This window comes from Platichthys flesus, chromosome 11 (assembly GCF_949316205.1).
Source record: "Platichthys flesus chromosome 11, fPlaFle2.1, whole genome shotgun sequence".
Classification (NCBI taxonomy): Eukaryota; Metazoa; Chordata; class Actinopteri; order Pleuronectiformes; family Pleuronectidae; genus Platichthys; species Platichthys flesus.
The window spans coordinates 8,715,093-8,727,497 of record NC_084955.1 but is presented as its reverse complement, the minus strand read 5'-3'; the positions used below and the strand labels follow the sequence as shown (position 1 = coordinate 8,727,497).

The 12,405-nt window shown below is 40.0% G+C and overlaps 1 protein-coding gene and 1 pseudogene across 1 annotated transcript; both read right to left on the bottom strand.

Annotated features, from left to right (window-relative positions):
* Window positions 1-1,624: 1,624 nt before the first annotated feature.
* LOC133965554 (calcium homeostasis modulator protein 6-like) lies at window positions 1,625-3,613 on the bottom strand (annotated as a pseudogene).
* Window positions 3,614-4,110: 497 nt separating this feature from the next.
* LOC133965053 (calcium homeostasis modulator protein 6-like) lies at window positions 4,111-8,046 on the bottom strand. Its single transcript, XM_062399438.1, has 2 exons — window positions 7,510-8,046; window positions 4,111-6,501 (listed from the first exon to the last, which is right to left on the bottom strand). Exons 1-2 carry the CDS (start codon window positions 8,044-8,046, stop codon window positions 6,067-6,069), a joined length of 972 nt encoding a protein of 323 aa, XP_062255422.1. The 3' UTR covers window positions 4,111-6,066.
* Window positions 8,047-12,405: the final 4,359 nt, after the last annotated feature.

The following is a 12,405-nucleotide window of genomic DNA, read 5'->3' as shown; positions in this document are numbered from 1 at the left end:
TGATTAATAATGACATATTTGAAATGGCTGAAAGCTTCAACAACTTGGATTCACAGAAGTGATGTCATCCTCTAAGTGGTTTCTTTCCCTCAAGAGTGACTCCTCAGACTAAAACACTCTTCAGTGCATTAAACTGAGACATCCTCTCCACACATGACATGCGTCATTTGTAGATGAGAATAATCTCCTCCATCTCAATATGAACCCTCCAATGAATACTAATGACACATTTGAAATGGCTGAAACCTTCAACACCTTGGATTCACACTAGACAATAAAATCACGTTTGAACAGCTGACAATGCTCACAGCTTGCAATGCTAAATGTACAATTTGTAAAGGGTGCCATAGTTAAGAGAAAACCATCACTGATCAACATAGGCTGAATGTTCACAGGTACCAGCAGTGCACAGGAAGTGGTCAACTCTTAACCACAGTACGAAGGTGACACGTATCCTGTACAAACCTACACAAACACTGGGTGGACAGGAAGCTCTTTACACATCATCACTGTTGCTGTTGTTCATTTTTAATTGATACCACTGATCTGTTTGTCTTCAAACACAGTAACTATGTTTACAAGGACTGCAAGATTTTGACGAGGAACATTATTCTGGAGAAATTGTCTTGAATTTGACTTATACATGAGTTGTTAATATAATATACCATTCATAATCCTGATAATGTGTTACAGAGACTAGTCTGACATGACTCCTTCAACATTATGTCCTACTTCTTTACACCTGAACACATCAGCTAAAGGCTGTGAAAGCTCACAGAGGACATTGGACACTGGGATCAGACATCACCACCTTTCTACTAATTCCATAAATCTGTCTGCCTGTATGGCTGTTCTTCTTATCGGCCTCACACTTATTATGTGCTTTGTTAAAGGGATTGTTCAATCCAAAGTTTTAAATTCATTGATTAACTAATCACCCCTATGTTTCAGAGGTAATCAGCATTGTAGCCAAACCCAAATGTCTGTAAGCCCCGATATTTAAATTTGACTCGAAGCAACGTCATTTACACCATATTGTTGTTGCTTTATTCTCCTTCAGAGCCGAGCTTTTATTTCGTTACTTCCTGTTACCGGCATCTGAATTTCCATATTAGTTAAATATTTAGTTTCACCCGAAACATTTAGAGTTAACATTAGATTTAGATTTAGATTTAACATTTAGATTTAACCTTTAGATTTAACACTTAGATTTAACATTTAGATTTAACATTTAGATTTAGATTGAGATTTAGATTTAACATTTAGATTTAACATTTAGATTTAACATTTAGATTTAGATTCAGATTTAGATTTCACATTTAGATTTCACATTTAGATTTATATTTAGATTTAAATTTAACATTTCGATTTCGATTTCGATTTCGAATTAGCATTTAGATTTAACCCTTAACATTTAAGTGTTACATTTAACATTTGGATTTAAATATTTAAAATATCTCTAAGTTGACAAATATAGTTGTAAATGTGCAAAAAAGTGACTCTCAAAAATTCACACCAGTTTTTTAAACATGGTTTGAAGCAAAATGTTGCTTTTATTTTCAGCGTGAGCTGCTTTACAAACCGCACCCCATAGATATGAGTGTAATCCATACATCAGCAGACCTCACACTGGAATCGTGCAGTCGTCTACAAATTGAAGAACAGAAGGGTGGTCATCAGCAGACTTGCTAGACACAATGGAAGCCATACTCATCATCTCATCGTCACACTACAGACTTGTCTCCACATAGCGGTGCAAATTGCTGTCGAACTGTCCTTTGGTGCTAAATTTGTGGATGGAGGAGATCTTCTCCCAGTCTTTGTTTGAAGGGGTGATGATGGGTTCAGCTGGTTCCTTTTGGAAGAATCTCTGAAGGTTCTAATGGGCAAGTTCTTTGGCGTTTTTCGCGGTGTATGATTCAATAAGCTCGCCCTCCTCCTGAACATACGCCCTCCGGAACATGAGCTGCAGGTAGCTGATTGGGGAGTTGCACCGAGCCAGACAGGTCAGCAGAAGACTGAACAACATGACAAAGGCGATGAGCAGCCAACCCAATATCTGTGGGGACCGTTAACACACAGTATGTAAAGGTGAATGACCCTGAACACTGAAACAGAACTCTCACGTGTCTTACACGAGGTCTTAGTAAATACATTCATGTATAAGTCCTCTCAAAATGTAACATCATTTACTTTTATCACAACACTGTATGACTTCAAATGTACTGTATGTTAAAAACCTGCACAGTTTCATGGACGAGAGAACACAGATGATGCTGTCTACTTATCACACAGGTTTTTTTTTGTTTGATGCATGTGCCTTAATGGTGTATCATTTTGATTGCATCAAGTAATTTTACTTTGATCCAGCTTGGTAGCGTGGACATCAACCTAATGATGGCCTGTGGAGCCTCTTGATGCTAAAAATATAACAACATTCTGAAAGATTGATCTGAGAGACATATCAGTTGACAAATGAATTCATAGCCACACTTAGACAAGCTGTTGCGAGTTAATGTGATAAAAGTTTGCTTTTAAATGACCCATATGAAGGCAGAACTCTGCTCTTGATCCACCAATGGAAAGGTGGAATTAATATTACATATTTTTGCCACTTGTTTAAAAGAGGATACATGTTTGCACGGATGACAGAACATCTTCATTAGCTGAGCTGTTATTGACACTCTCACTTCTTCTTTTTAACTGACCTGATGTTTTAATTCACTTTGGGAACCAATGAACAAATAAATACACCGTAGTATCAATAGATGTTAACTTGATCATTTTCAATTCCATGACATTTGGAACCTTTAACTACAAATAGGTTACTTATGGGGCTGTTAAAAGTCAACCATGCAAAAATGCAGTTTGAAGTTTAGGTTGCAGATCACAGTCTTTCAGAGTATGTCATTATCTTATGTACCATACCAACTGACATTTTGTAGAAAACACACAGACCTCGGAACTAGTAGCTGCATGCTATTTAACACAGTGAATTGTTTTACACATGATGATCCCCACTTTCCATTCCCCTAATTATTGCCATTCTAATTCAGACTTTGTTAATCGGCAGAGTAGCACTGACCTGAGACTGAGCTTTCAACGCCAGCAGGACATCCTCTCTGTCAGTCTGCAGTACACTGGTATCTCTACAGGGAAACCTGTGCAGGTTCTCACACAGGACCTTGGAGTTGTTTCTTTGACACAGAAGTTGGACTTGACTAATCTTGGTCCCAGTCATCAGACACTCATAGTAGTTGCCGCTGAGCAGAGCCACAGCAATCCAGGTGAAAGGTGCCACCAGCGCTGTGATGTTGATCTGGAAGACGACTGTCACGGCAGTTCTGCAGCTGTACGGCTTGGCCTGGCCCTGGCACAAACCTGTCAACAGCATCCATGTCTTCTTATTCAGGATGTAACCCAGCAGCAGCAGAGCCAGACCGGGTACCAGCAGGAACATCAAACCATATATGAAGTTCAACTCATTGCAGGGACAACTGAACACCACTGAGGAGAACATCTGCTCCCCTCCTGCTGTCAACAGGGCCAACAGTGCCAAACCAAGGTAAGACTGTTTGTTGGCAATGTCCATAACCACCCGAAATGTATCCATTTGTGACTGCTGCGGCACAGTGACAGGTTACAGTTTAACTTAAATACTTTTACTTTCACCTAATCCATAGGACTTTCGAGACTCCTCACAACCCCGCCCCCCTCTAAAAACCACCAACACTCAGAGATGTCTGCTAAATAACTGGAGGATGAAGTTGTAATTTTCAATAGATAAACATGACAAAGATTTAATGATAAACATTTCCAAGGGAAATCACTGTCTGTGGGTGAACTGGGGATGGATAAAGTTAAGTCACTAATGTCAGCGGAATAACACCATTCATAGCAGAGTAAACATAGAAAGGACAAAACAAGGTGATCAAACTAAAAAGAGAAATTGTTCCTGAGATGACTCGAGAACGATTTTTTTGCAAATTAAATCCTGCACATATTTAAAGATACAAAGTATTTCCATCTTATTGTGAAACTCTTGAAATCAAAATTAAAGCACAGACCACAGAAGTGTTATGAAACATATTGGCCATTTTTCTTGCTTCTTCAATTTTTTTATTTGTAAGATCATATATATGTATAATGTCACACTTAAATATTTAATAATCAGACACATATTTATATAGTAATGTAAATATAAAAGTTTTCATTTTCTAATGATGATTTGTGTACTTTAGTGGAAGATAGCTGTCTAGACCCAATTATGATTACTGCCAGACCTGTTCAAACCAAACTTTACTTAGAACATGTCTGATAATGTGAAGTAGGCTATTTCCAAAAGCAGCACATGATGCTTTGAACTACAGTTATTCACCAACAAATGTGAAACAAAGTCACTGCAATCTATCGATCTGGAAAGTGTCACAAAACCAATCACTGAACCCTCCAATGATTAATAAATACACATTTGAAATGGCTGAAAGCCTCAAACACCTTGGATTCACACTAGACAAAAAAATCACGTTTGAACAGCACACAATGCTTACAGCTTGCTTGGCTGAGTGTACAGTTTGTATAGGGTGCCATAGTTAAGATAAAGACATCACTGATGCACATAGGCTGAATGTTCACAGGTTACCAGAAGTGCACAGGAAGTTGTCAACTCTTAACCACTGTACGAAGATGACACGTATACTGTTCTAACCTACACAAACACTGGGTGGACAGGAAGCTCTTTCCACATTATCACTGCTGCTGCTGTTCATGTTTATTATATCACTGATCTGTTTTTCTTTACACACAGTAACTATGTTTACATGGACCGCAAGATTTTGACTATGAACATTTTTCTGGAGAAATTGTCTTGAATTTGACTTTTGCATGAGTTGCTAATAGAATATTCCATTCATAATCCAGATTATATGTTACAGAGACTTGTCTGACATGACTCACGTCAACATTATGTCCTACTTCTTTACACATGAAAACAACAGCAAAAGGCTGTGAAAGCTCACAGAGGACATTGGACACTGGGATTCAGACATCGACACCTTTCTACTAATTCCAGAAATCTGTTTGTCTGTATGGCTGTTCTTCTTATCGGCCTCACACTTAGCATGTGCTTTGTTAAAGGGATTTCTCAACCCAAAATTTAAAATTCATTGATTATCTAATCACCACTATGGAGTTTCAGGGGTAATCAGCATTGTAGCCAAATCCAAAGCCAAAAGTCTATGAGCCCCAACATTGAAATTTAACTCGAAGCAACGTCATTTACACCATATTGTTGTTGCTTTATTCTCCTCCAGAGCCTCGTTCGGGGGATGGAACACAGTGGGCATTTAGGATCAAAACATTGTATATGACCTTGTTTCAAGTCAATTATGAATGTCGGGGCTCTGTTGTTTTTTTTTACATTTGAAATATTGTTCACCATTTACTTTAACTGCATAGGATTTTGGCTGAACAGCTGTTTACCCCTGAAACTCCAAAAGTGTTTTTTGGACTCAAACACTTCCCCCACCCATCGGCATAGTGGTGAGTAGATAATGCGGGAATTTTCATTTTTGGGTCAACTATCCCTTGAAGGACCCATAGAAGTTCAATGCCAATTTGAGTGTGCGATATGTCCAATAATAATATTTTTTCCATGTAGCTGGAACTCATCAACGGTCGTGAGGAGGTCAATCACCCACTGCATCCAGAGCCATCTCAAAGACTGCACAGTTACAGACAACAATACGATGGACATCATTCTCCAGACCATCACATAGTGGCCACTTAAATTTACTACTTTTTCTGTCTGTATAAAGCGTCTGTGTGTGCGACTGTTCTGCAATTATACAGATCATCTCACATATTTCACCCATTAAAGTCCATATTTAATAATAACAGTTTTCTTTTTTGTATTTCTGTGTCAAAGAGTAAGTGTATGGATGCTAATAAAAAGCTAAACTAATACATTCTTTCTCTCAGACCAAATATGAGGTGACTCTAAAGAGCCATACCTGCACTGAGTGTAATTCAGTGATGATATGAGTGTAATCCATACATCAGCAGACTTCACACTGCAATCGTGCAGTCGTCTACAAATTGAAGAACAGCTGGGTGGTCGTCAGCAGACTTGCTAGACGCAATGGAAGCCATCCTCATCATCCCGTCGTTACACTCCTCGCGTGTCTCCACATAGCGGTGCAAGGTGCTGTAGAACTGTCCTTTGGTGCTAAATTTGTAGAGGGAGGAGATCTTCTCCCAGTCTTTGTTTGAAGGGGTGAGGATGGGTTGAGCTGTTTCCTGGCTGAAGAAACTCTGAAGGTTCCGCTGGGCAAGTTCTTTGGCATTTTTCGCGGTGTATGATTCAATAAGCTCGCCCTCCTCCTGAGCATACGCCCTCCAGAACATGAGCTGAAGGTAGCTAATGGGGGAGCTGCACCGAGCCAGACAGGTCAGCAGCACGCTGGACAACATGACAAAGGCGATGAGCAGCCAACCCAATATCTGTGGGTACCGTTAACACAAAGTATGTAAAGGTGAATGACCTTGAACACTGAAACAGAACTCTCACATGTCTTATACAAGGTCTCAGTAGTTACATTCATGTATAAGTACTCTCAAAACATAACATCATTAACTTTTATCACAACACTGTATGACTTCAAAATGTACTGTGTGTTAAAAACCTGCACAATTTCATGGACCAGAGAACACATCGCGCAGCTTTTTTTGTTTGATGCATGTGCCGTAATAATGTATCATTTTGAATGCATCAAGTTTTTTTTACTTTGATCCAGCTTGGTAGCGTGGACATTAACCTAATGATGGCCTGTGGAGCCTCTTGATGCTTAAAATATAATAACAGTCTGAAAGATTAATCTGAGAGACATATCAGTTGACAAATGAATTCATAGCCATAATTAGATAAGCTGTGGCTATTAAATGTGATAAAAGTTTGCTTTTTAATGACCCATATAAAGGCAGAACTCTGCTCTTGATCCAGCAATGGAAGGAGGAATTAATATTACATATTTTTGCCACTTGTTTAAAAGAGGATACATGTTTGCACGGATGACAGAACATCCTCATTAGCTGAGCTGTTATTGACACTCTCACTTCTTCTTTTTAAATGACCTGATGTTTTAAATCACTTTGGGAACGACTGAACAAATAAATATACCGTGATATCAATCAATGTTAATTTGATCATTTTCAATTCCATGACATTTAGAACATTTAAACTATAAATAGGTTACTTACAGGGCTGTTAATGGTCAACAATCCAAAATACAGTTTGAAGTTTAGGTTGCCAGATCACAGTCTTTCAGAGTTAGTCATTATATTATGTACCATACCACCTGACATTTTGTAGAAAACACACAGACCTGGCAACTAGCTACTGCATGCTATCTAACACAGAGAATTGTTTTAGACGTGATGTCCCCCACTCTCCATTCCCCTAATTATTGCCATCCTAATTCAAACTTTGTTAATCGGCAGAGTAGCACTGACCTGAGACTGAGCTTTCAACGCCACCAGGACATCCTCTCTGTCAGTCTGCAGTACACTGGCATCTCTACAGGGAAACCTGTGCAGGTTCTCACACGGGACCTTGGAGTTGTTTCTTTGACACAGATGTTGGACTGGACGAATCTTGGACCCAGTCATCAGACACTCATAGTAGTTGCCGTTGAGCAGAGCCACAGCAATCCAGGTGAAAGGTGCCACCAGCGCTGTGATGTTGATCTGGAAGACGACTGTCACGGCAGCTCTCAGCCACTTGCAGCTGCACAGCTTGGCCTGGCCCTGGCACAAACCTGTCAACAGCATCCATGTCTTCTTATTCAGGATGTAACCCAGCAGCAGCAGAGCCAGACCGGGTACCAGCAGGAACATCAAACCATATATGAAGTTCAACTCATTGCAGGGACAACTGAACACCACTGTGGAGAAAATCTGCTCCCCTCCTGCTGTCATCAGGGCCAACAGTCCAAAACCAAGGTTGGACTGTTTGTTGGCAATGTTCAGAACCACCCGAAACTTATCCATTTGTGACTGCTGCGGCACAGTGACAGGTCACACGCTGACCATGACAATTTTACTTCCACCTTTTTCCAACTGACTTTCAATATCACTCACATCCCCGCCCCTTCTAAAAATCACTACCAACCAGAGATTTCAGTTAAGTTTTGCTAAATAACTGGAGGATGCAACCGTAATGTTCAATAGATGAACATGAAAAAGATAAAATGATGAACATTTCCAAGGGAAATCACTGTCTGTGGTTGAACTGGGGCTGGATAAAGTAAAGTCACTAATGTTAGTGACTTTACTCTGCTATGAATAAAAGTATTCATAGCAGAGTAAACGTGGAAAGAACAAAACAAGGTGATCAGACTAAAAAAGGGAAATTTTTCCTGACATGACATTAGAATTATTTTTTTACAAATTAAATCATGCACACATTTTAAAGTAATATAGAATTTTCATCTAATGGTGAATTTGTTGAAATTTAAATTAAAGCACGAATCACAGAAGTGATTGAAACATATTGGCCATCTTCCTGGTTTGTTCTATTTTTGTACATGTTAGATCGCATATATGTATAATGTCACACTTAAATATGTCAAACAATTTCTATAAAATGAAAACATACAAGTTTTCGTTTGCTAATGATGATTTCATGTACTTTAGTGGAAGAAAGCTGTCTAAACCCAGATATTATTACTGCCAGACCTGTTCAAACCAAACTTTACTTAGAACATGTCTGATAATGTGAAGCAGGCTATTTCCAAAAGCAGCACATGTTTACATTACATGTCCTTTTGGCTGACGCTTTTGTCCAAAGCGACTTACAATTAGTACACTCAACATTTATGAGGGGCCATTTAGGGGTTCAGTATCTTGCCAAGGACACTTCGGCATGATGCTTTGAACTACAGTTATTCGAGATCAAATGTGTAACAAAGTCACTGCAATCTAACGATCTGGAAAGTATGGAGGACCATACATGACATAAGTAAAAATAAATAAATAAATAAATGTATAAATAAATACAGAAATAAATAAATAAATGAATAAATAAAAATGGAAATAAATAAATAAATACAGAAATAAATAAACAAATATGTTAATACCAAAAGAAATGTCAAAAGAAATGTCTTAAATATATTTTAACATTTATTTTTTCCCTGATACATTTCCTTTGCATTTGCAGTGTCCTTATGCTAATGAGAAAGGCGGGCCTAACCGCAGTCTCATGCAGGATTGGTCACAGGAGTGTAATGATCCAGCCCTACTACTTCTGCCTTTCAATGCTGGTGTCCAGTAGCTGTTTGCAGCGTTGAGCCAGTTCACACTTAAAATGAACTAGTTCAAGTTCAGAGGGTTAGTTAAGTTATTTTTTATTGGGATGATTTAGGTGTCAGTAGTCCTGACTGTGAGCGTCACGTCTCGTGTTGTACTGAGCACAAGGAGCGAGCCGAGAGGAGGAGGAAACAGAAACTCCAGCTCGGTACAAACCACCTGCAGCCTCTGCTCTGATCATGAAGACGCTGATCTCTGAGCAGATGTGACCAGAGAAACTCTTTGTTTCCACTGTTTCCACTGTTCCACAGAGTCACTAACTGGCTGCTTCACGGTGAAGAGATCAAGTCTCAGTCACTGCCCGTGTCTCTGAGCGATTGTGTGGCGGAGCGCAGGGGCTGTGTGTGTGTAGCTCAGTTGACCAATCCTGCTCGAGACTGAGGTTAGGCCCGCCTTTCTCATTAGCATAAGGACACTGAAATCGAAAAATAAAAGTTGGAATAAATGTGGAAATAAATAAATAAATATGGAAATAAATGCAGAATTAAATAAATCAATGTCTTAAACTTATTTCCACATTTATTTATTTATTTCCACTTTTATTGCAACTTTTATTTATTTCCACATTTATTTATTTCCACATTTCAGTGTCCTTATGCTAATGAGTGGAAACAGTGGAAACAAAGAGTTTCTCTGGTCACATCTGCTCAGAGATCAGCGTCTTCATGATCAGAGCAGAGGCTGCAGGTGGTTTGTACCGAGCTGGAGTTTCTGTTTCCTCCTCCTCCTCTCGGCTCGCTCCTTGTGCTCAGTACAACACGAGACGTGACGCTCACAGTCAGGACTACTGACACCTAAATCATCCCAATAAAAAATAACCTTAACTAACCCTCTGAACTTGAACTAGTTCATTTTAAGTGTGAACTGGCTCAACGCTGCAAACAGCTACTGGACACCAGCATTGAAAGGCAGAAGTAGTAGGGCTGGATCATTACACTCCTGTGACCAATCCTGCATGAGACTGCGGTTAGGCCCGCCTTTCTCATTAGCATAAGGACACTGCAAATGCAAAGGAAATGTATCAGGGAAAAAATAAATGTTAAAATATATTTAAGACATTTCTTTTGACATTTCTTTTGGTATTAACATATTTATTTATTTATTTCTGTATTTATTTATTTATTTCCATTTTTATTTATTCATTTATTTATTTATTTCTGTATTTATTTATACATTTATTTATTTATTTATTTTTACTTATGTCATGTATGGTCCTCCATAGGAAAGGGCCACAAAACCAATGCACAGACTTTCAGACTTAATGTTACATGTTACATCAATAAGGAGAAAGACTATAACAGTAGGGTACATTCCAAGGATCAACCAAAAATTATCCTAGACCGCTCCAACAACTCATCCAGGAGGTCACAAGAGAATACAGATAAACATCTTTTGTTCTCTGTGTTGTCTGGTGGTCTGTAGTGTTATCTGGTGTCGTCTGTTGTTTTCTGGTATCGTCTGTTGTTTTCTGTTGATATCTGGTGTTTTCTACGTTGTCAGGGTTTTTTGGTGTTTTCTACGTGATCTGGTGTAGACTGGTGTTTTCTGGTGTTGTCTGGTGTTTTCTGTGTTGTCAGGGGTTTGTGGTGTTGTCTGGTGTTGGAGGGACATATACAGCAGGGGTGTCCAAACTTTTTATCCCGAGGGCAACATACAGAAAAAAATTCGAAGGTCCGGGCCACTCACACCGCCACGCCCCCCTGCCCTGGAGCGGCCGGTGACAGTGCACCTCAAGTCCAATTTATGCCTCCCCGTTTGATGGACACTGACAGATAGGACCGCCTTCTTTGCCGTGGAACCTCCTCTCCGGGCTCCATGGAGAGCTTTTCGTGCAGGTCTGATTTTTCTAACTACACGTCGGGATGGAGGAGAGCCTACAGATAGCCACTGGCTGTGATTGGTCTGCTAACGACAGTATTTCGGAACAACATAATTTCCGGACCTCAAACTTCCTGTTTCATTTCCTATATCACAATAAACCCAAACACAACTACGATTCTACGATTAATGTGACAAGTGTGTTAAGCCAGCGGAGTTGTCTGGCTGACGGTGGCTGGTTAGAGCCCTGACGGCATGTGTGTACGGTCACATACGGTTATAACGAGCTTTCATAACAGCGCTATCGTCCTAGCCACCATGCTTGCTGCGGTGGTAACTGTGCAAAAAAACATGCTGTCACGACTTTAATTCCACGGCTGTCATGACACTGTTTCTCAAACACCGTGAGTTTAGAAGCAAACACTTGGTAGTAGTTAGTATCGGCAGTCCCTGCTGACAGTGTGTGGAAGCTGGGGGGGAAAATAGCTGCTTCCGTGTAGCTTGAAGCCGTGGAATTAGCAACGCAGTTCGGAAACAAGACCGGGGAACCGCTGCGCTAAGAAACAATAACATAAGCATTATGACCCGCTGGGTGTCACTTTATTTTATGGAGTTGCCATCATACACTGTGTATGTGAAAAGCCAGGAGCAGGTAAATAATGAACATGGACTTCTTCTGAGAACTCATGAGGTAGGCTTCTCGAAGCCCGTCTTCCGTTGCGCCACCTACTGTTCTGGCGCCCAATTGTTTTCAGCAACGGAGAACTATAAATCAAAAGTGTCCGTCTGATCCGTCCGTAACGGACTCTGAGAAGCATAAATTGGCCTTCAATTGTGTCGCTCAGGGCGGGGGGCGTTCTGAGGGACAGCTGGCAGGTCAGGGGTGAGATGGGCGCCACCCAGTGTTGGGAGTAATGGCGTTTAAGTATAACGGCATTACTAACGGAGTTATTTTTCAGTAACGGAGTAATCTAATCAATTACTTTTGTCATCGTTACAACGCCGTTATCTTTATTGATAATGTAAAGTGGCACGTTACTACAATTTGGTTGAATGAAGCGTGCGGTTGTAACAAATCACCCTGTTCAAACCACAGGGGAAATGCTCTACGCTTTTAATTTTAAGGACACGGGCGGACTCGACCCGCTGTGTACCTTGCGCGCTGCCCGACCAAGTTATTATAAACGAAAGATCCCTGGTTGGACCGATGACCTTGTTATCGGT

What these genes read in the sequence shown, in the direction of transcription:
- LOC133965053 (XM_062399438.1), bottom strand. Translation starts at nt 8,046, where the DNA reads ATGGATAAGTTTCGGGTGGTTCTGAACATTGCCAACAAACAGTCCAAC. An exon ending in CGTTGAAAGCTCAGTCTCAG is followed by an intron (nt 6,502 to 7,509) that starts GTCAGTGCTACT and finishes CGGTACCCACAG; the next exon opens with ATATTGGGTTGGCTGCTCAT.